Genomic DNA, 25,516 nt, shown 5'->3' on the forward strand with positions numbered 1-25,516 from the left:
GTACTGTACTCCAGAACTGGAGTACTAATGTGCAGCAGTGGAGAGCACACTATTTCCTGCTTACAGGTGAGGAAGGAGCCTTAGAAGCTGTGGTTGTACAAGTTGTCCAGGGTTGCAACTAGTAAGGGGCAAATAGGAACAGGGCTTTCCCAACTGCAAAATTAACCACCAGACCATGATTTGCCAAAGCCAGTGGGAGCTGTCGGTGGTAACTGGGTCGAACACTCAGGAACAGGCGTAGTGAGGGCTCCTCCTGCATCCTCAGAGCTCTGACTCAGCCCTGCTGATTCTGTCCGTTCGCAGTGATGCACACCTTAAACCTTGAGCCTCTCCTTGACTCTTGTTCATTTCAGTTTTTATTGTGTTAGTAAACAGCAGCATCTGTCAGATTTTAAATATTTTGTTTGCATTCAACTATTTTGAAGTTATCAAATTATCTTCTACTTTATGGTTAGCAGCACTGATTTTCCCTATTTAGTGTTGCGATAGGAAGTTTCCATTCACAGTCAGTTTGTTTAGGTTTTAAGAAGTAAGTCAGTTTTAGGGGGAAGAACACAGGTAATAGTACAGGTGGTGCACAGATACATGTTACAAGTCCTGGCAGTGTTATGGATGACTCACGTTTGGGAAATGTCACACTGCGCCCGTCACCACAGACCTGGTGACTGGTGCGACCCGGGTCGCACAGACCTGTAATGTGCTGTGACGTCTGGGCATGCGGAGTTCAGGCTTCTCCCAGGCGGGGCTGCTTACCCTGAGGGGTGGTAGCAAGGGGTCCGGGGCCTTGGCCTTGCTTCCTGCACTTTGCCTTTTCCCCCAGAATCCCCGTTTGGCTTTTTTAGCATCTTTTTTGAGATATAATTCACATACTGTGCTGTTCACAGTTGCGAGACCGTCACCACAATGAACCCTGGAACATTTGCATCACCCCCAAAAGCAAACTCACACCAGTCACTCCCCATTCCTCCCTGACCCTCCCTGTCCCGGGCGACCATCGATCTGTCTGTCCACGTAATCTCTCTGCCTGTGGTGGAGAATTCACATAAATGGCATCATGTGTGGCCTTTTGGGACTGGTTTCTTTCAGTCAGTGTAATGTTTTTAAGGTTCGTTGTCAGTGAAGGGCAGCATCAGTACTTCATGTATTTTTATTGCCAAAGAATATCCAGCCATGTGGATGCACCGTGTTTTACTCATCCGCTTGCCGGCTGCTGGCGTTCAGGCTGTCCCCGCCTTTGGGCTGTCGTGAATACTGCCACGTGGACGTGTTTTCACTTCTCTCGGGTAGATGCCTAGGAGTGGAATTGCTGGGTTGGATGATAATGCCACGTCTAACATGTTATGGGATCACCAAACCCTTTTCCAAAGCAGCTCTGCTGTTTTCCATCCGCATGAGCAGCGTGTGGCGGCTCCAGTTTCCCCACGCCCTCCCAACACTTGCCCCTTGCACTGTAGCCATCCCAGGAGGTGTGAGCGGTGGTATCTTACTGTGGTTTCAATTTGCATTTCCCTCATGGCTATTCGCTCTGAGCATCTTTGAATGTGCTTATTGGTTATTGATATATCTTCTTTGGAGAAATATCTTTTCAGATCCTTCACACATTTAATATTTTTATTACTGTCTTTTTGTTACAGAGCTGTGAGACTTCTTGTATATTCTAGTTATCTATCAGATATGTGATTAGCAAATGTTTTCTCCATTCTGCAGGCTGCCTTTTTACTTTCTTTAGTAAAATAATTATGGTTAATGTATATAACACAAAATTTACCATCTGAATCATTTCTAAATGTACAGTTCTATGGCGTTAAGTGCATCCACACTGTTCTGTAACCAGCATCACTGTCCATATCCGGGAGTTTTCATCTTCCCCACCAGAAACTCTGTACCCATGAAACCCTGACTTTCTGTCTCCCGCTTCCCCCAGTCCCTGGCGACTGTTCTCCTTTCTGTTGCTATGAATTTGACTACCCTAGGTGCACATAAAGTTGGGTCACACAATATTTGTGTTTCTGTGACATACCATGATGTCTCCAGGGTTTGTTGGTTTTGCAGCATGTGTCATAATGTTCTTCCTTTTTAGGGCTGAAAAGTAAACACCACATTTTCTTTATCCATTCATCCACTGACGGACACTTGGGCTGCTTCCCTTTTTTGGCTATCGTGAATAATGCTGCTCTGAACACGTGTGCAAATGTACGTCTGGGTCTCTGCTTTCAGTCCTTTTGGGTGCATACCCACAAAGAGAATTGCTAGATCGCATGATCTTTCTTCATTTAACTTGGAGGAACTACCATATAGTTTTACACAGCAGTTACACCGATTTACATTCCCTCCAGCAGTGCTCAGGGTTCCAGTTTTTCCAGATTCTCACCAACACTTACTATTTTCTGGGTTGTTTTTTGTTTGTTCGATAATAGCCGTCCTGATGGATGTAAAGTGGTATCTCACTGTGGTTTTGATTTACACTTCTGTTCGTTTTCCTGATGATACTGTTTGCAGCACAAAAGGTTTTAATTTCAGTGAAGCCCAATTTACGTATCCTCTCTGCTCCTTGTGCTTTTGGTGTCTATCTGAGAAACCATTGCCTAGTCTAAGGTCCGGAATTTACTCCCACGTTTCTAAGAATTTTATAATTTTAGCTTTTACAGTTATGCCTATGATTCATTTTGAATTAATTTATGCTTATAACGTACAGAAGTGTTCCAGCTTGATTCTTTTGTATGTGGATATGCAATTGTTTCAGCACCATTGGCTGAAAAGACTATTTTCCTAGTTTGAATTGTCTTGGCGTTCTTGTCAAAAATTAATTGGCCATTAATTAGAAGGTTTATTTCTGGACTCTAACTTCTGTTACATTGACCAAATTTTATCCTTATGCCTGTTCCACACTGTCTAGATAACTGTAGTTTTGTAGCAAGTTTCGAAATGGGAAAGATTGTCTTTCACCTCTGTTCATCTTTTTCAAGATTGTTTTTGCTGTTCTGAGTTCCTTCCAGTTTCATATGAATTTTAGGATCACCTTGTGAATTTCTGCTAAAAAGGCAACTGACATTTTTATAGGGATTGTATTGAATCTGTTGATCAGTGTGGGCAGTATTACCATCTTCATAATATTAAGTCTTTTGGTCCATGAACATGAATAACTTTCCATTTATGTAGGTCTTCTCTAGTTTCTTTTACCAATATTTTGTAATTTTCAGAGGACAACTTTTACATTTCTTCTGTTAAATTTATTCCTAAGTATCATATTCTTTTTTTTATTCTACTGTAAATGGAAGTTTTTCAAATTTTATTTTCAGGTTGTCTGTTGCTGGTGTATTAGAAATACAAGTGATTTTCTTACATTGCTCTTGTACCCTGTAACCTTGCTGAACTTGTTTATCTTGTTTATCCTGATAGTTTTTTGCTGGATTCCTTGGGACTTTCTATATGTAAGATCCTGTCATCTGCAAATACAGATAGTTTTCTTTCTTTTCCAAGCAACCTACATTTGTATTTCTTATCTAATGGCTCTGGTCAGAACCTCTAATACGACGGTGGGTAGAAGTGGTGAGAGTGGGAATCTCTGTCTTGTTCCTGAGAGAAACAGCTCAGTCTGTCACCATCAGGTACGATGTTAGCTGTAGGTTTCTGTAGATGCCTTTGAGCAATCTTTTAACAGGTTGAGGACATTCCATCCATAGTCTGAGTGTTGTTATCATGGAAGAGTATTGGATTTTGCCAAATGCTTTTTCTGTGTCTATTGAGATGATCATGTATTTTTTTTTTAATCTTTATTCTGTTGACACAGTATATTTAATTGATTTTCTTATGTTACACCAACCTTGCATGTTTTGGGTTAACTCCCACTTGGTCGTCGTGTATAACCCGTTGTGTATGTTGCTGTGTTCAGCTTGCCTGTATTTTGTTGAGGATTTTTTGTGTCTGTGTATCAGGGATATTAATTTCTGGCTTTCTTTTCTTGTGGTGCCTTTGCCTGCTTTTGGTACCGGGGTGATATTGACTTCATAGAATTAATTGTGGTGTGTTTTCTCTTCTTCTTCTTTTTTTTTTTTTTTTTGGAATAGTTTGTGAATAATTGATATTAGTTCTTCTCTAAATGTTTGGTAGAGTTTACTAGTGAAGCCTCTTGGACCTGGACATTTTATTGTGGAGGAGGCTTTTAATTACTAACTCAATCATTTCACTGTTGTATTGTTTTCTAACTTGTAGAGAATGCAAACTACTAATAGGCATGCACTTCTGGAAAAAAAGGAGAGGGAATCTGGGAAGAGTGGGTCCAGCAGAAGTTTGGAGATTTGGGGGTTTCTAGTTGGCTCTGCTTGGAGTGGCGCCCTCTTTCCTCTTCATCTTTCCATGTCTCTTAGAGGAAAAAGTCTGTCTTCTCCCTCTCAGTCAGTGCTTTTGAAACCAGGACCAATAACCCTCAGGAAAGGTGGTGTGTAAGTTCACCTGACTCAGAGAAAGTTAGTATTCAGACCAAGACAATTGAGAGTAGAAACTTTCACAGGCCTTCAGGCCAGTGTGTGTGTGTGTGTTTGTGTTTCCTGCCTTGCTTCGAATACTGGTAAAAAGCCAAAGTAAAGGGACATCAGCTGTTGAGATTCTCAGATCATATGCGATACACCACAGTGAACTACCATACAGCCATTTCAAAGAGTGAGGTAGCTTTCTGTGTGCTGATGGGAAATCACATGTATCATAAGACAAAAAATAGAAAGAGCCTGCAGACGCACACAGGCTGGCAAATGCACAGCTCCTTTGGAAGGGCACCCAAGATAAGGGGCAGGGGTGGTGGAAGAGTTCAGACCACGTGGGTGGTTTTTCCCTTGTGCTTATGCTACCTTCAACTCTTTAAGTCATGGGCCTTTGTGAAGTTCAATGAAGTGGCCGCAGTTGCACGCTTCTGTTTGGCGGCCGGGGCACCGGGTCTGTGTCCTCGTGGAGACAGCCACCCCACCAGGCTGGACGTCTCTGCCGAGATGTGTGAGGCTTGATTCACACCCCTGTCTAGTTCAGGCCTCAGTGTTCTCACCTCGGGAACTGCTGCCGGAGTCCGGCTGCTGAGGGGAGCTGCTGGCAGATCTCAAAGGCCCTGCAAAGTTGGGTGTTCTCTTGAGCACAGTTTCAGCAATGCAGAAACCTGGTCTGGTTTCCAAGGCGAACGGCTTTCCCTGCCCTCCAGTCTCCCTGTGGACTTGGGTTCAGGTGGCCCCACAATGAAGCACTTTATTCTTTCTCGGTAGGCTCAGTCATGGCGCCCCCCCCCCCCCCCAACAAGTAGAGGTGCTGGGGAAGTGGAGCAGATGCCTAAAGGCTTTGGATTTGCCAGGCCAAATGAGCATGCGCACTAGAAGCCTGTCCTTTCCTACTGAAGCCTGGCAGAGCTGGCCCGCAGGAACGTGTTGGGTCTGGGGGAAATACCCACACTCTTTGCTCTCATCTGTGTGAATGTTTCCCCTCCTTCACAGGGGCTACCTTGGAAGCCTGGGGAGCCTGCCAGCTGGGGCTTCTCAGATCCCAGGTTGAGTTCTAGGTCTGGATGCAGGGCCTCGAACACCGAGGTTCCTCCTGTCTCTCCCACAGAGAACACCTTCTGCAGTGGGGACCATGTGTCTTGGCACAGCCCTTTGGATAACAGTGAGTCAAGAATCCAGCACATGCTGCTGACAGAGGACCCGCAGATGCAACCCGTGCAGACACCCTTCGGGGTAGTTACCTTCCTCCAGGTGAGGCACAGATTGGGCGTGGGCTTGAGCCTCTCCTGTGGGAAAAGTCCCGGGAGGGCATGAGGGTTTGGGTAAGGGAAGTGCAGGGAACGGAATTCCTTGGTCCTCTCCCATTTTCTCCTCCTTCTGATGGTTTGTCAGTTCCATTCGGGCAGTCTGATTGAACCTGCGGAGATGGGAGAGCGGGGAAAGGGGAGGGCCGTTTGGGTAGGAGAGAATGGTTATAGCTGAGGCGGGTAACAGAGGGAGGTGTTTCGGCGAACTAGTTAAGACCCTGGCAGCCACAGGCACAGGAGTGCCCAGCAGGAGTGCAGTTCTGGGGCGTGCATCCCCGCACAGCACCCACCCCCCACCCCCCACCCCCACTCCCGCACCCCGGGTGCAGAAGGCCTCCTTGTGACTCTGATGGGGCCTGTGTGAAGGTTCGGTTGTGTCCCTTGAGATTAACTGAGGGCTCGGCCCCTGATAAGGAAGAAAGCTTTCTGCCAGCTGGTGGGATCTTTCGGTTGTCGTTTCCAGCTTAAAGGGTCCCGGGATCTCCTGTTTACATTCCCCACGATCCCGCAGGAACATCTTCCTGGGCCTCCCCTGCTTCACTGGGCTTGGGCTCGGGACCCATCCTGAGTTGGCAGCGCCCTGATTTTCTCCTTCGCAGTCTAGGGCTAGACTTCATGTCACCAGACACCTGACCTCTCATAACGGGGCAGGAATCAGGCCTCGGTGCCACACTGTGGACCCATCCGTATCCCAGCCAGGCAGCTCCTCCCTCCTCAGGGAGCCAGCCCCTGGCACAGGTCCTGCCCGTAGTCTCATTGCTGGAGGTGGCACTGACAAGGCCTGGGTGGCCGATCTTGTGGGTGGGTGGGAGGAATGGCCATTAACACACCACGGCATCTTGTCCCTGGGTCTCAGATTGTTGGCGTCTGCACTGAGGAGCTCCACGCAGCCCAGCAGTGGAACGGGCAGGGCATCCTGGAGCTGCTGCGGACGGTGCCCATGTGAGTACACCCCCTCCCTGCCAGACGGGCGCCTGCCTTCCCAGGCCTGAGGGTGGGCCTCCCTCCTTCCCCCACACGTGGGCTTTCCCTACATTGCTGTCCAGGCACTGGTTTTTCACATCCGGGCTTCCCGACAACTCGCTCCCTGATGGCCCCTGACCACTGACCACTCCCTTGTGTTCTGGGGCAGCAAACAGGGCAGGCCACAGGCCCAGCCCAGACCCTCCTGCCCCCTTTCTTTGTCCACAGCGCTGGCGGCCCCTGGCTGATAACTGACATGCGGAGGGGAGAGACCATATTTGAGATCGATCCACACCTGCAAGTATGTCTTGAGTGAGGAAAACCTTTCTAGCACACTGTACCTAGGCCTCTTCCAAATAACACTGGCTTTCATCCTGGGAAAACGGAGGAGCTTTATTTGTGAGTGAGTAGAAACGTGGCGTGATTTGGGACTTGTCCCCTGAATTCTGCAGGGCGCATGAGGGAGCAGAGAGTTCAGGCCAGGAACAGTGGTCTCAGGCACATGTATTTTTGCATTTGAAAAGGATGATTTTATTGTATGCAAATCATATGTCAATAAACCTGACTTTAAAAAAAGAAGATCACCACAACTAAATCAATATAGTTAGATGTTGCTTGCCCAGTATTCCCCTTCCCACTCCCCGCTCCTGTGAGGAACACGGACTTTCCTTCAGGGAGCCCCACACCACTGCCACCGCCATCCTGTGACAGACAGAGTGGGGGCCGTTGACCTGTACGGCCCAGCTGCAGTGGGCAGCCCTGATTGAGCTAATGATCTTAGACCCTTTTTAGATGCATTTCCTTCTTGAGCAGTCAGACACCAAGCTCCTTCCCTGGGTAGTAGGTTGGCATTTCTTGGTGGGTGAAGGAGGTGTTTACACATACGGGCTGCAGTCACCCGCCCACGTGGCCCAGCTATAGAGTTTTGATGTCTTCTTTGGTTTTTTAGAAGAAGCACTCTTTTTGCATGCAGGTGGGTTTTGAAAGTCAGAGAGCATAATTTCCTTTCTTACAGGCTGCTTATGAAGCAGGAGCAGCGGACAGCTAATAATGTGCCTGGTGTGTGTTGCCCTCCCCCGCCATCTCTTACGCCTCTGTAAAAATCTGGTAGGCTGCAGGCAGCTGCTAGGAGTTACATGTCCTCTGGCAGGGACAAAACGTGGCAGGGAAGAGGTAGCAGGTAGAAACACAGGCAGCAGTTCCTGCATCCTTTACTGCAGACCTCTGAGTTGTTGGGTAGAAACCCTGCTCATTCACAGATGATGCTCCTCTATTTTCCTAGTGCCTTTAACACTGAAGTTTTCAACTTGCTGCCAGGATCCTCTGTTATCTCTACTTTAAACTTGGTTTCCTTGTAGCTTCTCCTTATGCAAGAGCCAGAAACCACCAAGGGTATGTTTCCCTAAGCCTTGTTCGGCAGCCACACTGGGATCCAGCATGGGACTCTGTGGGCTGTTGTTTTGCTTCTGTCATAAGTGCCAGGTGTTGAGAAGGAACCTGGTCCTTTGAACTTAGTAGGGTAAGCAGCCTGTCCTTTCTCTGCATGCCAAGAATGGTTCTCTTCCTAATCTTTAGGCTCCCCTGAGACCAGCCAGCAGGACCAAGAGCACCTAGTGGTCTTTAAAAGCAAGCAGGCGGACCTTGGTGAGAAAGTCCAGCTTTCTTTCCTGGTGGCTCTGTGTGCCACGTGGGAACCTCTCTGTGCTCACATGTGCCAGCCTGGGGCTTGCTCACAAGTGGTTCGATTCAGATCTGGCTCCTGTTCCTTTGCTCCGAACTCTGCCACCGGCTAGTTGTGTGTCTAGACGAGTCCCTTAACCTCTCTGGGTCTTAACTCTTTCTGTTTTACTTATAAAGTAAGTGGTCTTAGCTAGTTGAGCCAAGAGGCGTCCTTCACTCTTTGCTTCAATGAGGGCCCTCAGGTGGCTGGGAGAGAGGGAGAAGTTCAGACTCCACCCTGAGCAAACCAGGGCTCCTGCCCGGAGCACAGAGCTGCTCCCGTCCTCAGCCTGCCTCTGTCCTTGCTCAGAATCCCAGCTTTGCCCTGGCTAATGGTTGCGCTGGAAAGAGGAGAGTATGGCTGATGAGCATGAGGCACCCCCCAGTGCAGGGCCTGTCTCAGGAAATAAGGACCTCATGTAAGCCTACTTTGTGCTTCCCCAGATAGGCTCCCTGGCCCACCAGCAGCCAGTTTGGTGCCTGTGGGGGCATGGGGAGAAGGGCATGCAGACTCCTATCGAGGTGAAAACCCCAGGGATGTTTGGGTACAGCTCTTCCTCAGGGCCATTCGGTAGAGCCATTTGGAGAGTGCTTGTACTCAGTAGTGCCAAGGCCTGCACAAAAGCAGGGCCTCTGGTGGGGTCTGCAGATGGTCAGTGTCCTCCAGGCCCCCATTTCATTCCAGGAAATAAAAGAAACTTCATCCAGAGTCCTTTGCCAGACAAGTTAGCAATGCAGGAAGTCCTGCCCTTCTGCTCTCTGGTGGTGCTTCACTGTGTGACCACACCCCCTGCTGTTAGAAGAGGAAACTACAGATGTGGAACCAGGGAGAAGCTGGTCTATCCTGGCCTCTCCTGCCTGTAGCCAGCTTCCACCCTGTCCTCTGTAGCAGCAACTGGGGCGTGGGGGTGGGAGTGGGGGGTTCTTCCTGGATGATGGGAGGAGAGGAAGGACTGTGCCTTCCCTCAGAGAAGTCGTTCCTGGCTCTGCCACATCAGCAACACAGGCCGGCATGTGGTGGGCAGAGTCGAGGCTCCGAAGCAGTTGTGAAGGACATTTCAATGAAAGGTTAATAATAGAGGAGAAGCTTCCCTTGGGCTTTTCCTTCTTCCGGGCTCCCCCTAGTCCCTGGATCCCCTGGAGGAGTCCCGTGGCTGGCAGAGGCTGTGGTGTGTCAGTAACCCAGGCAGAACAAGATCAGAGACCTTGCTCCTCCAGCACTCGGCCCAGGCTCAGCAGCAGCAAGGGCTCAGTAAGTGCTGGGAAGATGGCGTTGGCCTCGCACTGCCGGGCCGCTGAAGGAACACTGGCTTTTCGGTTCTTTCCAAGCAGGAGAGAGTTGACAAAGGCATTGAGACGGACGGCTCCAATCTCAGCGGCGTCAGTGCCAAGTGTGCCTGGGACGACCTGAGCCGGCCCCCTGAGGATGACGAGGACAGCCGGAGCATCTGCATAGGCACGCAGCCCCGGCGGCTCTCTGGCAAAGGTGGGAGCCGCCACTGGCCTCCTCTTTCCCTTTCGCCAGGCCTGGCTTTCAGGCTCTGTGAGATGGGTCTCTAACGTAAACAGCCCATTCAATAGTTTATTTCCTGGCAGGATTTAAACAGCATGTGAAGTCTTCCAGCGGGGTGGAAATAAGGGAGCGTTATTGACCCATTTCTCCTGTGTTTCCTGTGTGTATTTCAAATGCACCACCAGCAGTGCCCATTGTGTTTGAGATCTATCCCATGCAGTCTGAGGTCATGGAGGTGAGTGGAAGCCATAGAACAGTTACAGGAAAAGGCCACAGTCCACCCAAGTACAAGAGAACAAGCGTCGGCCACCCACGGAATTGACACAGGGCCCAGCTCTGGCCTGAAAGCCATGCCAGACCCGAGGATCATTCTGGCCTCAGGCCCTCCCAGGCCTTAGACAAGACAGGCCCGGGTGTGGGGCCAGCTTGCAAGCTTCCCTGCCCCACTGTCCTGCAGATACAGTGTTACAGTGTTAGGGGCTGTGGGCAGGGGACTCTGTACCCACTGCATTCTAGGTGAGGCCTTGGAGGAGGAGGAGGAGGATATGGCCCTCCTGTTGGAAGGTCCTCGTGTTGGTCTTGGCTAATAAAACAGTTGTGGTTTTTAGCAATGGGCCTTCATAACTAACTCGAAGAGAAAAACAGCCTTTTACAAATGCACGTGTTTACAGAGTCCTTTTCTACTTCTTTTCTCTGTTTCTCTATTCCTCTACCATTTCCTATTTTTTGAAGAGTAAGACACCTATAGTCCTGAATAAAATACCTACATATGTGGTAGTACTTATGAAAGGCTTTCTCTTTCCATAAATGACAACTCACACCCCTGGCACAAATATCCGACTCCTTTCTTTCCTTCCTGCCTTTTCTAATGGAGCGCCAAGCCCTTGGGAGGTTCCAGGTGAACATATACAGTTATTAGAATTATTCTGTTGCTTCTGACAAAAGAGGTAATATAAGGAGCAATTCATAGTCTTGTCAAAAACGACACCATTATTGGATTTTTTTTATTATAAAAGTAACCCATGCTACTGTAACAAGTCAGTTAGAAAAGTTAATAATCACCTCCATCATCCACTGTAAGCCCATCATTTGAGCAACCAATGTTAATTTGCTTTTTTGTATGTGTTAGCAGTTTGCAGAGGTAAGTCTTAGACCAAAAGCTCAGAATAGTGGACCAGACTAGCAGTCTTCACCCAGAGATCAGCAGAGCACCTTGCAAAGAAATAATCCCACTAAGGGACGCCTCTCTCACCTCCTGGCCCTTGTCAGACCCATGGAGAGGTGGGGTACCCCGGGCCTAAGGTGGGAAGATGACCTCAGCAGATACCAGCTGGCCACCCAGAACCCAGAAACTCATGTAGGAGACACCTGACCATTCATGGCACAGCACTTGCAGCCCTTATGGCATCTACTTCATGGGCAGAGTCTGGGGGCGGTCATGGGCAGTACCAGAAGCCTAGGCAGTCCCTGTCTGGGCCTGTGTTGAAGCAGGAAGGGAAAGGACACTGGAGAAGAGCCCTGTCTTGGAGGCTGCCCTCTGAGGTCCAGAGCGCCCCCGCCCTTGTCTCCTACAAGAATGGCAGTCTTTGGACCCAAGTCTCTTGAGAACACGATGCCTTTGTCCACCCCGTGTCCTCACGCTGCACTCACTCAGATCTCTCAGGTGGTGCCTTAGGCAGGCTCAGGAGGCCTTCACGGGGGCCTTTCCCCAGCATGTCTGCAGATCCAGCTTTCAAGGGCAGGGCTGGGGGGTACTGGGAGCCCAAAGGGGCACCAGACAACTTAGTGGTGTTGTTGCAGACACGGAGCAGATCCGGGAGACCCTGAGGAGAGGACTTGAGATCAACAGCAAACCCGTCCTTCCACCAATCAACCCTCAGCGGCAGAATGGCCTCACCCACGACCGGGCCCCGTGAGTTTCCTGCCCGCAGCGGGGGTTGGCACAGCTTCTGGACAGCGGTGTCCCGGGACTGGGACAAGGGGATAGTTTTGTCCTGAAGGGCCTCTCTCTGTGGCTTGCATGAAAGAGAACAATGCTGATAGCCCTTGCTGGAGCCCCCCAGGGTCTGGGGAACACGGATCTGTGGGTCACAGAGAAGGGCCTCAGAGGGGACCCAGCGAAGCAGGAATATAAACATGAGTAAATATTTACATGGGCTGTGTGAGCAAGTGGGAGGCCAAATTGGGGCAAAATCTGAGTTGGGGCCTCCCAGCCTTGTGGGAGCCCATTGTGCTGAGAGCAGCTCCCCTCCTTATCTCAGCCTCGACCACACTTGCCCTTCCTTCCTTCCTGGAGCCTGGTCTCCGGCTGATAGCTGCAACCCCAGGGGCCTCCCTGTCTAGCCAGCCCCATACTGGACGCCTGCTACTGAGGCCCTTCTTCCTGCCTCCCTTGCATGGGGCCCAGGGCAGGGAAGGGAAGTCCCTTGCAGGCCTCTGCTGCCTGTCCGGGGGGGCCTGCATAGCCCTTGGGAGAAACTGTGGCCACCCGAGAGGTCAGATCCGTTTCCTGCTGACCTCTTTTCCTCTGATAGGGGGCAAATGGTGGGCAGGGCTTCAGCTGGGCACCCCACTCTGCTCTTAGTCCCAGGGCAACTCTAGGGAACAGCTGCTGGCAGGGGATACTTGGGAGCTGGCAGGCCAGAGCAGGAACCTTGCCTGCCAGGGAGGAAGTTGCTGTGCTCTGGACCAAAAGGGAAGCAGCTCACTCCTAGAAGACTAGGGTAATCCATCCTTCTTCTAAAAAATCTCCATTACACGCTTGCTGTGTGGCAGGCCCAGGACCCAGGGGTTCGTCTGGAGGTGGCCTCTTTTGGGGGCACATGAACAATCAAATTAATTCATTGGTGTGAGTCATCTGTAGGTGCAATGTTTTGGAAATAGATGCTTCTTTCAGTTCTAGCTCTAGATGCTCATCCACAAGCCACAGAAGTGGTAGTGGTTTAATACACTACAGAAAGGTCAGCACGATCAATCAGTAGTGGCTAGGGAGGGCTTCTCAGAGGAGGAAGAACATGAGAGGTGGGCCCTGACGGCACCCTGGAATTTTAACAAGCAAGAGAAGGAGTTGACAGGTATGGAACAGGGACGCCTAGCTGGTTGACATTATTGTTGCCACCCGGGAGCAGATTGTGGGGTCGGGAGGGTTGTTTTGGGAACGGGCCTGCCCACGAGGACTCACCAGGCAGAAGCCATGAGAATTGAGCTCTTTGGCAAGAGCCAAGTGAGGCCCCCACCCGCCACTACCTGAGAGCAGTTCTCAACTCCAGCCAGTGGGTTTCTCTAGCCAGCCCCCTTGAAGTAGCGGGCTTGAGGCACCATTGTCTTCCCTTGGCAGCAGCAAATAGCCAGGCTGGGTCTCGGGGCCTCTGGAAACTCCACCTGTGAATCTGGACTCTGTCCCAGAGCCACACTTCTTGTGCCCTGAGCTTGGCTTCTCCCTCTGGGCCCTGTTGGCACTGCTGATTGGCCTGGAGGTACTTGAAGACTTAAAGGCTCGAGCAGATTGCCTATAACTTGTAGTCAGCCTCAGTCCAGATGGCCCTTGGGGCTCCGGAAGGTCCGGGTTTGTGGGCAAAAGGGCAGGGACTCTGGCAGAGGCACACCCCACTTGCCCCTCTTGTGCATCTGCTGTAGGTCTGAGATCTCACTCCCTGTCTTGGGCATACTCCCTGCTGCTGTACTCACCCATGCCCCCGACATTGCAGGAAGGCACAGGGCTCCGGGTTACTGGATGCGCGCGCACAGCCGGGTCCGCGGGCATAGCCGGGTCCGCGAGCTGTCTGTAGACACAAGGCAGAGGCTGCAGCCTCCACCCTGTGGCCTGAGTTGGCTGAGCTGCAGAGAGGTAGGTGGGAACAGACCAGAGGTGCCAGCCTTCTGGGGTCTCTGCCCGTCCTGAAGCTCAGATCCCTATTCAGGTCTTCCAAGTGGCAGGATGTGCAGTTTGGAGGAAATCAGGACATTTCCTCTGAGGTTCTCAGGGCCGGTTACTAATTTGTTAGCAGTTGGTTGAGAAATGGTTCCTCCTCCTCTGGCCAAGAACATTTTCCAACACACCCCTCAGGTCCCTCAAGACTCCAGCTCCCTATTATCTCAGGATCGATGACGATGGACTCGGTTCAGACAAGCAAGCACAGTTGTAATATCTGTGCTTCCCACCCTGGGACTTGACCCCATTTCAGATAAACCACATAGACTGTGCCTGAGAAGCCGACCCCCAGTGTGCTGGCCCCAGTGTTTGCTCCTCTCCCTGTGGGTATGGGAGTGGGGGAAGCAGCCCAAGGGGCTTCACTGTGTCTGCACGACTGGTTGTCCTCCAGTCAGGCTTTCTGGGCTGGGGGTCCCTCTGAACCACGGGGCTTCTCAGGTCGGAATGTGACCTGAGGAAGCCACAGTCCAGCGGAGCTGACAGAGCATGGACGTTAGCAGCTGGGCTCTGGCCTACCTGGGTAGTCAGGTGCTCGCTCTTTCATACCTCAATAGCAACGGACACTTCTATCGTGCCTCATACGTGCCAAGTGATGTTCCAGGTGCTTTATAGGGTATACATTTAGTTCATCCGCACAGTCAGTCTGCAAAGTGGATAATCTCACAGGTGAGGAAACTCAGGTACAGAGAGGCTGGTGAGAACTTGCCCAAGGTCAGAAAAGGATGGCGTGCACGGCCGGCTCTCAGCCGTGAACATGGTGTGTGGTCTTCTTTGCCTCGTGATCAGGGACCCTGTGAGGGGCACACGTGTCCCTGAGATGGTGACAATCCTCACTGGTGGGCCTCCCGCAGCCAGTCAGAGCAGGAGCAGAGACCTCCCACGCAACATCAGGGACAAGGCCACAGCCGGTGTCAGAAGCCCACTACGTGCACTTAACCCCGGAGAGCACACGCTGTCAGCCTCGTGCTTCCGAATCCCAGGAATAACGAGCTGCGTCGTAATCAGCTCTTTTGCACCAGACCTGCTTTTTGACACAAAGCCTTGTTTTCTTCGTGTTCAGAAACAAAAAACCCTATCTCTGGCCGCTCTCCCACCTCGAAGGCTGGGGATTTCTTTCTTTCTTCCTTGAGCCTTACTTCTTGTTTCCGAGAAAAGCAGGCCCCTCTGGGCAACCTGCTCCTCTCCCACTAGGTCTTGCCAGCCCTCCGCCCACTGCCTTCCCGGAAGGAGAGTCCTTGGCCCTCTTTGGGGCTGCTTCCAGCATTTCACAACCCTTGCATTCCGGCCATGAAATTTATATCTGGCTTTCCCCAAGAGGATCAGTTGACAAAAGCCTCTGTGAGCTTGGCTGGTGCCTTCCTTCCCACTGCCCACCCAGGTGAGTTGGGGAAGCAGCTCTTTTGTGCCACTGAGGAGAGCCTGGCTTAGAGACTGCACCTGCCAACACTTGTATGGACCTGGGGAGCAACTCACTGGGCATCTCCTCTCTCCGAGGCTACCTGGTTAAACATGTAAGGTTCTCCAGCCTGGCCTTAGCTCCCCAGCCCTGCTGCAGCGAGTCGGAAGATGTGAGTGTCCAGTGCACCATGTGGGGAGGTTTATATTTCCGTAGACTGTTACTCTGATGCTGGGAACCTCCAGGAGTGTCCCACGTTCTCCTCCCTCTGCCAGTGACTCACTGACGGAGGTTGGGGGACCTTTTGGGAGCTTGGTGGGTCGCATACCCTCCCAGAGAGGGCAGGGCTCGAAGGTTCCTGACTGTAGGAAAAGCTCTTTGTCGTTGAGGCACCTTTAAAAACCAAACTAACCATCCCTGCTGATCCAAGTTTCTCATTCTTCGGGAATTGTATCAGTAGTTTCTGAGGTTTTTCTTTTTTCTTCTTGCCTTAATTTCCTAGAGAATTAAGGTTTTGAATTCTGTTGTGAGACTCTTAGCTGCACCTGCCCTCCAGCGCGCGCGCGCGCACACACACACACACACACACACACACACACACACAGATTTCTCTCCCCCTGTGTGAGTGTCTCTGCTCCCATTTGTTTGGCCTCCCGCACCGGGTGACTTTGCTACCTCTCTTCCTCGATCTTGAATAGCTTCTGACCTGGCTAGGGAGCCATCCTTTCGAGAAAATTGTGTTTTGTTTTGTTCATTCTTGAAGCTCATGAACATTAATTAGGAGAAGAAAATGCCTAGTTTGCATCCAGTGAATTGGGTGAAGGAAAGTGAGTTTCCATCCAGGAGAACAGCTGGGCTGTCGATACGTCCACTCGCATGCAGGGCAGGGCAGTCTTCGGTAACCCTGTTCCGAGGGGTCTGTGGCGTCAGTGCAGCGGCCGGCCTGGAGCCTGCGTCTGTCCCCTTGGCTTCCCTCGCCTCTCCCGCACTGGGGAAGTGCCGTCATCTTCACAGGAGAGAGCACCCCGAAAGAAGCAGGCCTGCTCTCGGGGCCTCAACCAGGCCCCGCAGAGCTGAGGAGGGACCCAGGCCTTTGTGATCCATGTCCGTCGTGCAGAGTGTCTGCCTTGCTGTCACTCTGTGCCTTTCTCAGAAATACACTTTGGAAAGGGCAAGACAAAGGTCTCCACAGCAAATCCAGCTCAGTGAACTTCTGCTTGAACTCCACTCCCCCAAAGAGATGAAGCTATCGCCATTGTTGGCACCCTAGCCTCGGGGTTCATGGCCAGCACGTTGAATTCGCCATCCAGAATACAGCCCCTCATCTTCAAGTTGCACTATCAGGAGTAATTTCGTTGCCCATCCTTGACATTCATTGTCACCCAACGCTTCAGCAGTGAGTCACTTTTTCAAAGAAGAGAAAAGGAAGGCTCAGCCTGTGAGAGCTGGAGAGAGGAAATGACTCCGTGTCTCAGAAAACGGAAAGCCCGGGTCTGGCCAGAGTGGGCTCATTCAAGAAAGCCGGGGTCCTCTTTGCCTGCCCAAATCAGAGCGCAGGCTGGGAATGGAGGTCTCTGGTAGCCAGAGGAGTTCATTGTTGGTTAAGGAATCCCTAATCATCTTTAAAAATATTTTTTTCATATATTTTAGAGAGAGGGGAAGGGAGGGAGAAAGAGAGGGAGAGAAACATCAACGTGTAGTCACCTCTTACATGCCCCGCCCCAGGGACCTGGCCTGCAACTCTGGCATGTGCCCCGACTGGGGATTGAACTAGCAACCCCTTGCTTCGAGTCCAGGGCTCAGTCCGCTGAGTCACACCAGCCAGGGCAGAATCCCTTAATCTTAATGTAAATTTCCCTACTCTTCTTCAGCCACACAGTGCCCCACGACTCCGTCATCACATGCCATCTCCAGGGTATCTGCAATGAAAATACTGCATTTTATAATTTGGTTATTAGTTTATCAGTATCCTGCATTTCACTCCTGGTATTGTCCCCATCAGAATTTCTCAGAATGAGCCCTTTCGCAGCAGTCGTGGAGGTGAGCTGGCGCCCTCATCCCCACCCTGAAGGCAGACCTGCAAGTGGCTCCTTCTCCAGAAAGTTCAGAGCTCTCCTCAGCGATCCGAAGGCAAAAAGGAGTCATCTCCCATGCCAGACGGGGTTCAGCAGGCCAGGCCCACTTCATTTCTGGACAGTTGCCAACCTTCACGCCCTGGTTCCCACCCCGGGGTGTTCCCAGGGAGAAGGCCCCAAGTTGGTGGCTAGTGCTTACATCACCACTGTCATGGGACTGGGATTGTGGCAAAGAGGAGTCTTGATCGTTAGGCTCCTCTCCTTTCCACACCTGCTGCCACCCATAGCATATGACCAAGTACCCTTGGGCTAAAATGTAAAAATTAAGACTTTTCAATCTGGAGAGCCCAGGGTAGAAAGGAAAACGGCCAAGGTTCTGTCAGCCTGTAAAGTGTGGGTGGGGTGAGCAGGGGCACGCTGCACTGGAGACTGTGCAGTCCTAGAAATCGGGAGTCTGTCCTGACACTGGAAGGAGATGGTATTTTTAGATACAGGAAAAGTCACCTTATGCAGTGGGAGGTGGAAATATAGAATGTGTTATGTAGACAGGTGGTAAAGGGGAAATCAATGGAAAGATTTAGATCAATTCCTGAATTACCACAGTGAGCCTCTAAGCTATCCCATAAAGCACCCCTTGGTGCTCCCAATACAGGAGGAGTCCCAGGCTAGACAGGTTTTCGTGGCCAAGCAGGAGGTTTTTAGTGAACATTGCCATGTGCCAGGCCCTGGGTTGTGGGCTGCTCTGTCCTCACCTTACAAGTGAGAACATAGAGGCTGAGCTGTGTGACGTAGCTCACCTAGGGTCAGTAGACTGGGAATAAGTGTTGGAGCCAAGATCGGAACCTTGGGCTGTTTGACTGTGGATCCAGGCCTCTTCACCACTGGGGACTGCCTGCAAGGGAGAATGGAAGCGGAGGAGGTGCCGGCCCATTCCCAGGAAAAAACAGCTGGAAAGAAGGTCTGGGAACCCAAGAGGGTAGCAGGATAGAGGGGACCATTTGCCCAAGAGAAACACACTAAAGAATAAAGTAAAACCTGCTAGTGTATATGCTCTATCAAAGTGGGTGGAGAAGAGCCCTCAATGGTGTGGCTCAGTGGGTTGGGCATTATCCTGCAAACCAAGACATCGCTGGTTCGATTCCCGGTCAGGGCACATGCCTGGATTGCTGGCCAGGTCCCTGGTTCAAGCGTGTGAGAGGCACATCAGTGTTTCTCTTCCTCTCTTTCTCCCCCCCTTCCCTTTTTTCTAAAAACAAATTTTAAAAAACTTTAAAAAAATGAGTGGGGAATGTGTAGCGGGTACCGGAAGTGGGATCCAACAGGAAAGAGATGAGGAATCACTGGGGCGGAGGCGAAGAGCGATCCCGTGATGACGCTGCCCGGTAAGGTCGCAAGGCAGCCAGCTTGCATTGGAGTTGTTTGGAAGGATCCTCTGGAGAAATGTCTTTAAGAAGATAATATTGATAAATGTTGCATGCATTTGCATGTCTTGAGAAAATTATCTGTAGACCATTGGTAGTTAGTTTAGGATTAGTGATCATCGAAAACCGAACCAGTAAATCTAAGAAAAACAAAATCACACCAGAAAGGAAGAGGAATTGTAGTATACCCCATGGCTCTGTTGTAAATAGCACTGGTGTAGTATAATAACGTGAGCACTTAATAACTATCCAAACAGACTTACAGCACCCTTACCTCGGGACGGCGCGGGGTGGGGTGGAAGGGTGCCGAAAGCTTGCCTTCCGTGTGGGAGGTCAAAAGCTGAAGCCTGAAGAGAGGACACCCGGAAGTAGAAATAAAGTCTATTGGAAGTATTGAGGAAAATACCAAAAGCAACAGCTAACAGAGATGAAAATGGTTGTTTCTTAAAAGGGGGTCGTGGGAAGATTGCTAACTATTTAATGAACCTTGTAGAACTATCTGGCTCTTTACACTCTACAAAGAATAGTGGGGGTGGTGGGGACCCAGAGAAATGCTATTATGGTTTGCCCTACCCAGGAAAAAGGAAGGATGACACTTTCCAGGTTAAAGTCACCCAATGGGCACCAAGGCAAGCCCCGGTCATCATGTGCAGGCACCTCAGCTTCCCTGGCGGCAGGCTCAGAGCTGCGAGTGGGGGGTGTCGGGCCTCCCGAGGGCGTCTGCCTGGGGCTAAAGGAAGTGGCGAGAGGCACTCGCCCTGGCACCCAGTTCCAGCCAGCAAAGAGGTGGAGGGTGTAGAAGTGACAGGGCCTCGGGAGAGTGGGTCTTGGGCAGAGCTGGGTCGCAGGAGAAAGCCCCACGCCCTGCCAGAGCAGTGGCTGGCCAGTGGTCTCCAGAGGGAGGGTCCCCGCTGCCTTTTGGGGGTTTTGTTGGGTGTTAAGTGACCCGGGGTTTCTAGAAGATGCTGGCTTACAAAATGAAAACAGTTTGTTTTGCCCTCTATAGTCCTCCTCAGAGTCTTCAAAGTGCCAACGTGTTATGGGTCTCTAATCTGAGATACAGCATATTACACCCAGCCCTCGCCACATCTGCTTTTCTAGAAGCTCCTCTTAAATTAAAATTCCATTAAATGCCCTTTGGGAAGCCCTGCCCTGGCTTCTAGGAAGCAGTTCTTTTAAGAGTTCAGGGAAAAAAAAATAAATATGTCTTCATGGCCTTGAAACCCCCGGAAGAAAGACCACTCAAAGGGAGGGAGGTTCTTAAGGAGAAATATTGTGGTTACATTTTTAGCTGGCGTCAGGAAGACCTGGGGATTTTGCCTCGGCCCTTGATTTGCTCATTGTATGATCCTGGGCTAGTTATTTAAGTCTCTCAGCTTCAGTGCGTCGGCAAAATGGGAAAAATAATAGGGTTGTTATGGAAATCAAAGTTTTGAAAGGGTTTAGCATAAGACCTGCACCAGAGTCTGCACTCAATAAAGGTACCTCTTAGTATTATTATAGAAAATTAAAAGGAGGTATAATACCTTCAGGGACCAGTATAGATGTGTAGAGAATCCTTTATGGAACTCAAATTTTTCTTTAAATTTGAGCAAAAGCTGGAAGGAGAAGTATGTTATACCAGCACAGACTTTTAAGGAACAGGGTCAAGAAAAGCTGAAATTCAAGAACTGAGTCTTGCAAAAAAGTGCTTTAACCAGCAAAAAAAAGGACTTTAGTTTTTGTACTTCATTTGAAGCAAGAAAAACCTGGGCCCCTTGTTTGGGCAGTTAATCAGTGGCAGTGAGAAAGCAAAATTCACTGGAGTTCAGTTATGCTTCCATCTCGGAAAGAATGGTTATCGGATCAGGAGAGTTATATCACACAGGCATAAGAGGATTGAAACCATGTTTTCGGATCTCCTGGTCCACATGTTTTATGCCCCAGAATCCCAGGCAGGTTGGCAGAGGAGATGCTTGAGGCTGACGCCAGAAACCTCTGAGGGAAGCAGAGAGGTGCAGGCAGACTGAAATGAAAGCACTTGGATGTTTCGAGATGCGAAAGGCATCTTAACTCTCTAGACAAGTAAGCATGGTGTCGACTCTCAGGGAAAATTCTGGGCTAGATTATTCAGCAGGACACCTGTTGCAGGAGGCAGCCCCAGGGGTCAGCATGGACTTACGAGCATCGCACCTGCCTGGCCATCCCCACCGCCTTTTTGGAAATAAGTTACCTATTTCTGTCTGTTAGACAAAGGAAGTACCATAGACCTTATGTGTGTAGGTGGGGTTTAGTAAGACATTTTGAGAATGCCTTCTGATACTAGTGTTGGCAGGACAGACATGCCCACAGAGCATCCAGGAGGGTGAGGGGCTTGGCGATGGGAGGGTTGGGCTGATTTGTCATCGGCTGGGTGAGCATGCCCAGAAAGCCATGATGTCAGTCTGTCAGCAAGTTCGCCTGGCCCTGTCCCGCTCACTGTGCAGCCGAAGCCTGGGACGTGAACGTCAGGGGCGGTTTATCGGTTTTGTCAGTGATGTGGAGTCAGAAGGGAATGCTGATACGACGTACGCCAGAGTCAGGTTTCAGAAATATCCGGGCTGCTTAAAACACTGGCCAGACAATGCCAAGTTCTGCCGTTGGCTCCAAACAGTCCACAGGACCTACGAGACGGGGACCAAGAGGCCCAAGCATGGCCCATGGGAGAAAGCCCGAGGGGAGTTCATTGATGGGGGGAGTGCAGTATGAGTTGGTAGTACAGTAAGGTTACAAGGAATAGACTCTCGTCCGACAGTTTAGTAGAAAGAAAATATCCCAAACAAAAAACTCATATTCCCTCTGTGGTCTGCACTGGTGAGGTCACGTAGTATATTTCCACACACGGCCCTGCACTTCTGGACACAACACTCTGGCTTTACAAGCTAGAATGAATTCATAGGAGAGCGATGTGGGTGGATGGAAGATTCCAGAACTTTGTCTTAATGTAGTTGAAAGTTGGGGCCACAGATTCTGGAAAAGAGAAACTGTTGATGGGTGGTGAGAGCAGCTTCAGGGATTTGAAAGGCTGTCATGGGGGTGGGTGAGACTGACAGGAAGGCCAGTCGAGCTCTGCAGAAGGAAGGTGGCCCTACCTGCGCCTCCCCCAGCAGAACAAAGGCCTCCTGGGTGTTCATGGGCCTGCAGCCGGGCCTTCCCAGAGCACCGGCAATGGACCAGGGCCCACAGTGTCTGCTCAGGGAGCCAGGAGCCCTTTCAAGACCCACCTCAGAAGCCCCCTCTCCCAAGCTTGGGGCAACAACCTTTGCTCAGAAAGGGGGACTGACTTGGCCAGAGGCAGATGGACTGTGGGCCCAGGGTAAAGGCAAACAAGTCTGTATTAAGCTATCAACATTCTTGCAGCAGAAGCAGACATAGCATCCTGTTAATGCATTCCAGATACATTCTGAGCACCTAATACATCCCAGGCTCTGGTAGGTGCTTAGCTTGGGTCATCTCGTTTAATCCTGTAACAAACGGGTATTGTTATTTATTTCCATCAAGAGCATACAGAAGCTCAGGGAGAGGTTAAGTTATTTGCCTGAACCAGTGCTATCAGTCACTCTGCCTCCCAGGGCAGTAGGTCGTCCTTCATCCCCTGGCCCCATATCCCTAGCGGTTCCAGTGGGTGTGGACCACGCCTCCCTGGGAGCCCTTCTCCCTTCCAGCTCCCGACCCCTGCCTTCCCCTCCGCTGGGGACTCTGGGAGAAAACAGCCCAGCTGAAAAATCAGGCCATGCCGGTGAGCACACTACTTATTTTTTTATGACTAAGATTAAGCTGACAACCATGCAAAACATTGCAAACCTGTGTCGGCTGCAGATTTAATACCTCACCCAGCCCACACAAATAATTCATGCTTCTGCATCGATGTCCAGAAAAAACAAATCAGCAGAAAGCTGGGCTCCCGCGTGGTGTGGAGCAGCCGCATTTCCATTGAAGCAGCATGCCGGAAATACCCCAGCTTCAGGACTGCAGATCCAGCGTTTTGCAATTTTTTTTTCTCTTAAAAGATTAAAGTATGCTTTCAGATGATTGAGGGTTGGTGGGAGGTGTAAATGTGGGCACTTGTCACATTAATTCTTCAGATGATTAAGTTCTTTTCCATTTCTTTAAAGCTGTTTGCAGTCGGGTTTGATGTCCTCGTTCTGGGTGAGTGTGTCGTAGCAGTTACCAAGGTGACTTTAGCTGACTTTCAACAATTTTTTCCCTCCAGCTTGAGATGTCTCTAGTCCTGTGTGCTGTTGATTCTTCTCTCCCAGCCCCCCCCCACCCCCCCACCCCCCCACCCCTCCGCCCGCACCCCGGTTGCTATTCATCAGCAGTTTTGCCTGTGCCAGAGAGGTGGGGATCCTCCCTCCAGAGGCCCTGGAGGCTCAGAGGCCCCGCCTGGCAGCCTGGTAGTAAGCCTGTGTGGAGACGCTGTCAGAGGTGGCACAGGGAAGCAGTTGTGGGAATCACGCCCTGGCTCTTCCACTTAAACTCATCCCGTGGCCTTAGGCTTGTCACCTCGCCTCTCTGAGCCTCAGTTTCCTCATCTGTAAAAGAGCCTACCGGGGGTGCTTGATGTGAGGACCAAGCAAGTGAATCTGTGGGCTCCTTACTCGGGAGCAGAGTAGGGGCTCGCCAGAGAACTGCTGTCTCTCCCGAGCTCCACCTTTGTCTGGGTGCAGGCTGAGAGGTGGTGTTCGCTGTTGCCCCCCTTTCCTGGGAAGGGAGGCCTAGCAGCCAGGCACGAGGGAGAGAGCCGGTCCGAGGTCCTAGGCTCCCACACCGGACTGCCACAGACCAGCTCCGTGTACTATTTTGTAATGGAACAAAGTAGATTAAACACCCGAATTCCCTTCCAGTGCTGAAATTCTGTGACCCTCTTGGCCAAAGCATTTGTCCCTTTCTTAGGTCTTGTGAAAGGGTTTGTCGGAGGAGAAGCTAGAGCAAAGGGCAGTTTCAGAACTGGCTTAGGGCACCCGGAGGAAGGGAACGCTTGTGCGAGAGCAGTCACATGGCTCTAGGAGTAGGCCCACCCAGCTGGTGGGAAGGGCCCCCACTACCTACGGGGCTTTTATAAACCAAAACTCGAGTGGGCCCTCCGTCCTCCTGCCTGCTGACCGCACGCCCTGCCTCTGGAGAGGGTCTCTGCCTCTCTGGGTGCCTCGCTGGCCACAGGCCCCCGTGCTCAGCCTTCCAGCGTGTGAGGGGATTGGGCCAGTGCCTCACTGGCTGTTCGCTCGTCAGGCCCAGACATCTTGGGTGGCTTTGGCCGCTTGAATTATAAATAACTAGAGCTTCTCACCCAGTATTTTGATGGACACTGGAGAATTGTTCTGAGATTCACAGCCCAAACCAGGATCCGGCCTTTTGAATGGGATCAGTGGGTGACCCTCGTTTCTGGCTGTGGCAGATTTGAGAAGTTTCAGTGGGGGCAGCTGAATTGGAAAGAACAAATCTTACATTGCAAAGGGACCCTGTGGCCTAGCTGTGGGGCAGGCTGTTGGCGGGAAACAGGACCCCGGAGGGTGTGTGAGGCAGCAGTGACAGCTCTGTGGCCCACCCGGCCCACTGGCCCACCGGCCCACCGGCCTGACCCCAGAGAGCCTGGTTTTCAGCCCCACGCCGAGGGCTGTGTCATTTCCTTGTTCCAGGAACGATGTGTATGTCACCGTGGCTCCTGGCCATTCGCGGATGTGTGCAAGCTTAGAGCCTGTTCTGGTGTCACGGCCTTCACAGGGTCGGTCAGCTGGAAGGAAGCTCTTGGAGTCGTGTCTCCTGGTTTTCTAGTACCCCAGCCTTGGAGACCTCCGGCTGAGGCTCCGGGGCAGGAGCAGGAGGAGCCCCAGAAGCTCCTGCTGCTGCCATAGGGAAGAACAAATCACCATGACACAATGTGTTGGCCAAAAACTCGGGTTTTAGAACCGGATCTACCTGCAATCACATCCCAGCTCCACACTCCCTGGCTGTGCAGCCTGGGCAAGTTACTCACCCTCCCTGACCCTCAGTTCTTTATCTGTAAAAGGGATATAATGATACTGCCCACCTCATGGGGCTGTTGTGAGGCTGCTTGGCAAGTTCTTAGTGAATGGTGGCTGTCGTTAATCATTATCATCAGTCACTCATTGTCATTGTTCGGGATCCTGGCCTGGGAGACTCCCACCTGCTCATCCCTGTGGTCAGAACCTGTTCCTGTGCTTGCTTCGCAGGAGCCGCAAAGATAGCCTGGAAAGCGACAGCTCCACGGCCATTATTCCCCACGAACTGATCCGCACACGGCAACTCGAGAGTGTACATCTGAAGTTCAACCAAGAGTCAGGAGCCCTCATTCCCCTGTGCCTAAGGTGAGCCCCACGGCACCCAGCGGGGCCTCAAGGAGCCACCATGCCTGTGCTTGCCATCCCCCCCACACACACATCTGATTGGAATCTGGGGCCCGGGGGTGGCGGGAGAACTAGTCCGGCGGCTCCATGGGCCTGTGGGGGAGCCTGTGGACACCCAGCCAGCCAGGAGCCCCTGCTCTGCTGAAGAACTCTCTTTTGACCAGAGAAGAGTCCCTCCACCTTGCTCCCTTTGGGAGGTCAGTGGCCCAGGGAGTCGCAGATGCTCCTGGCCTCTCCCAAGCCCAGAGCTAAGGGTGGCAGGGTCCCCACGGCACTGCAGCAGTAGGCCCAGGGCTCTGGTGGGTTGGGCTCTGCGTTCTCCTGCTT

The 25,516-nt window shown here is 51.2% G+C and overlaps 1 protein-coding gene across 2 annotated transcripts in view; it reads left to right on the plus strand.

Annotated features, from left to right (window-relative positions):
• The window catches only part of SUFU (SUFU negative regulator of hedgehog signaling), a 95,187-nt gene that overhangs the window by 53,432 nt on the left and 16,239 nt on the right, over nucleotides 1-25,516 (plus strand). The window contains exons 4-9 of one of the 2 annotated variants that reach the window (XM_028513794.2): nucleotides 5,587-5,729; nucleotides 6,642-6,727; nucleotides 6,977-7,049; nucleotides 9,797-9,953; nucleotides 11,781-11,892; nucleotides 25,016-25,150. In XM_028513794.2, the coding sequence (XP_028369595.1) occupies nucleotides 5,587-5,729; nucleotides 6,642-6,727; nucleotides 6,977-7,049; nucleotides 9,797-9,953; nucleotides 11,781-11,892; nucleotides 25,016-25,150 (706 nt within the window). The remainder of the gene's footprint in view (nucleotides 1-5,586; nucleotides 5,730-6,641; nucleotides 6,728-6,976; nucleotides 7,050-9,796; nucleotides 9,954-11,780; nucleotides 11,893-25,015; nucleotides 25,151-25,516) is intronic. The other variant, XM_028513795.2, reaches the window with a different exon arrangement.

This window comes from Phyllostomus discolor, chromosome 5 (genome assembly GCF_004126475.2).
Source record: "Phyllostomus discolor isolate MPI-MPIP mPhyDis1 chromosome 5, mPhyDis1.pri.v3, whole genome shotgun sequence".
In the NCBI taxonomy this organism is placed as follows: domain Eukaryota; kingdom Metazoa; phylum Chordata; class Mammalia; order Chiroptera; family Phyllostomidae; genus Phyllostomus; species Phyllostomus discolor.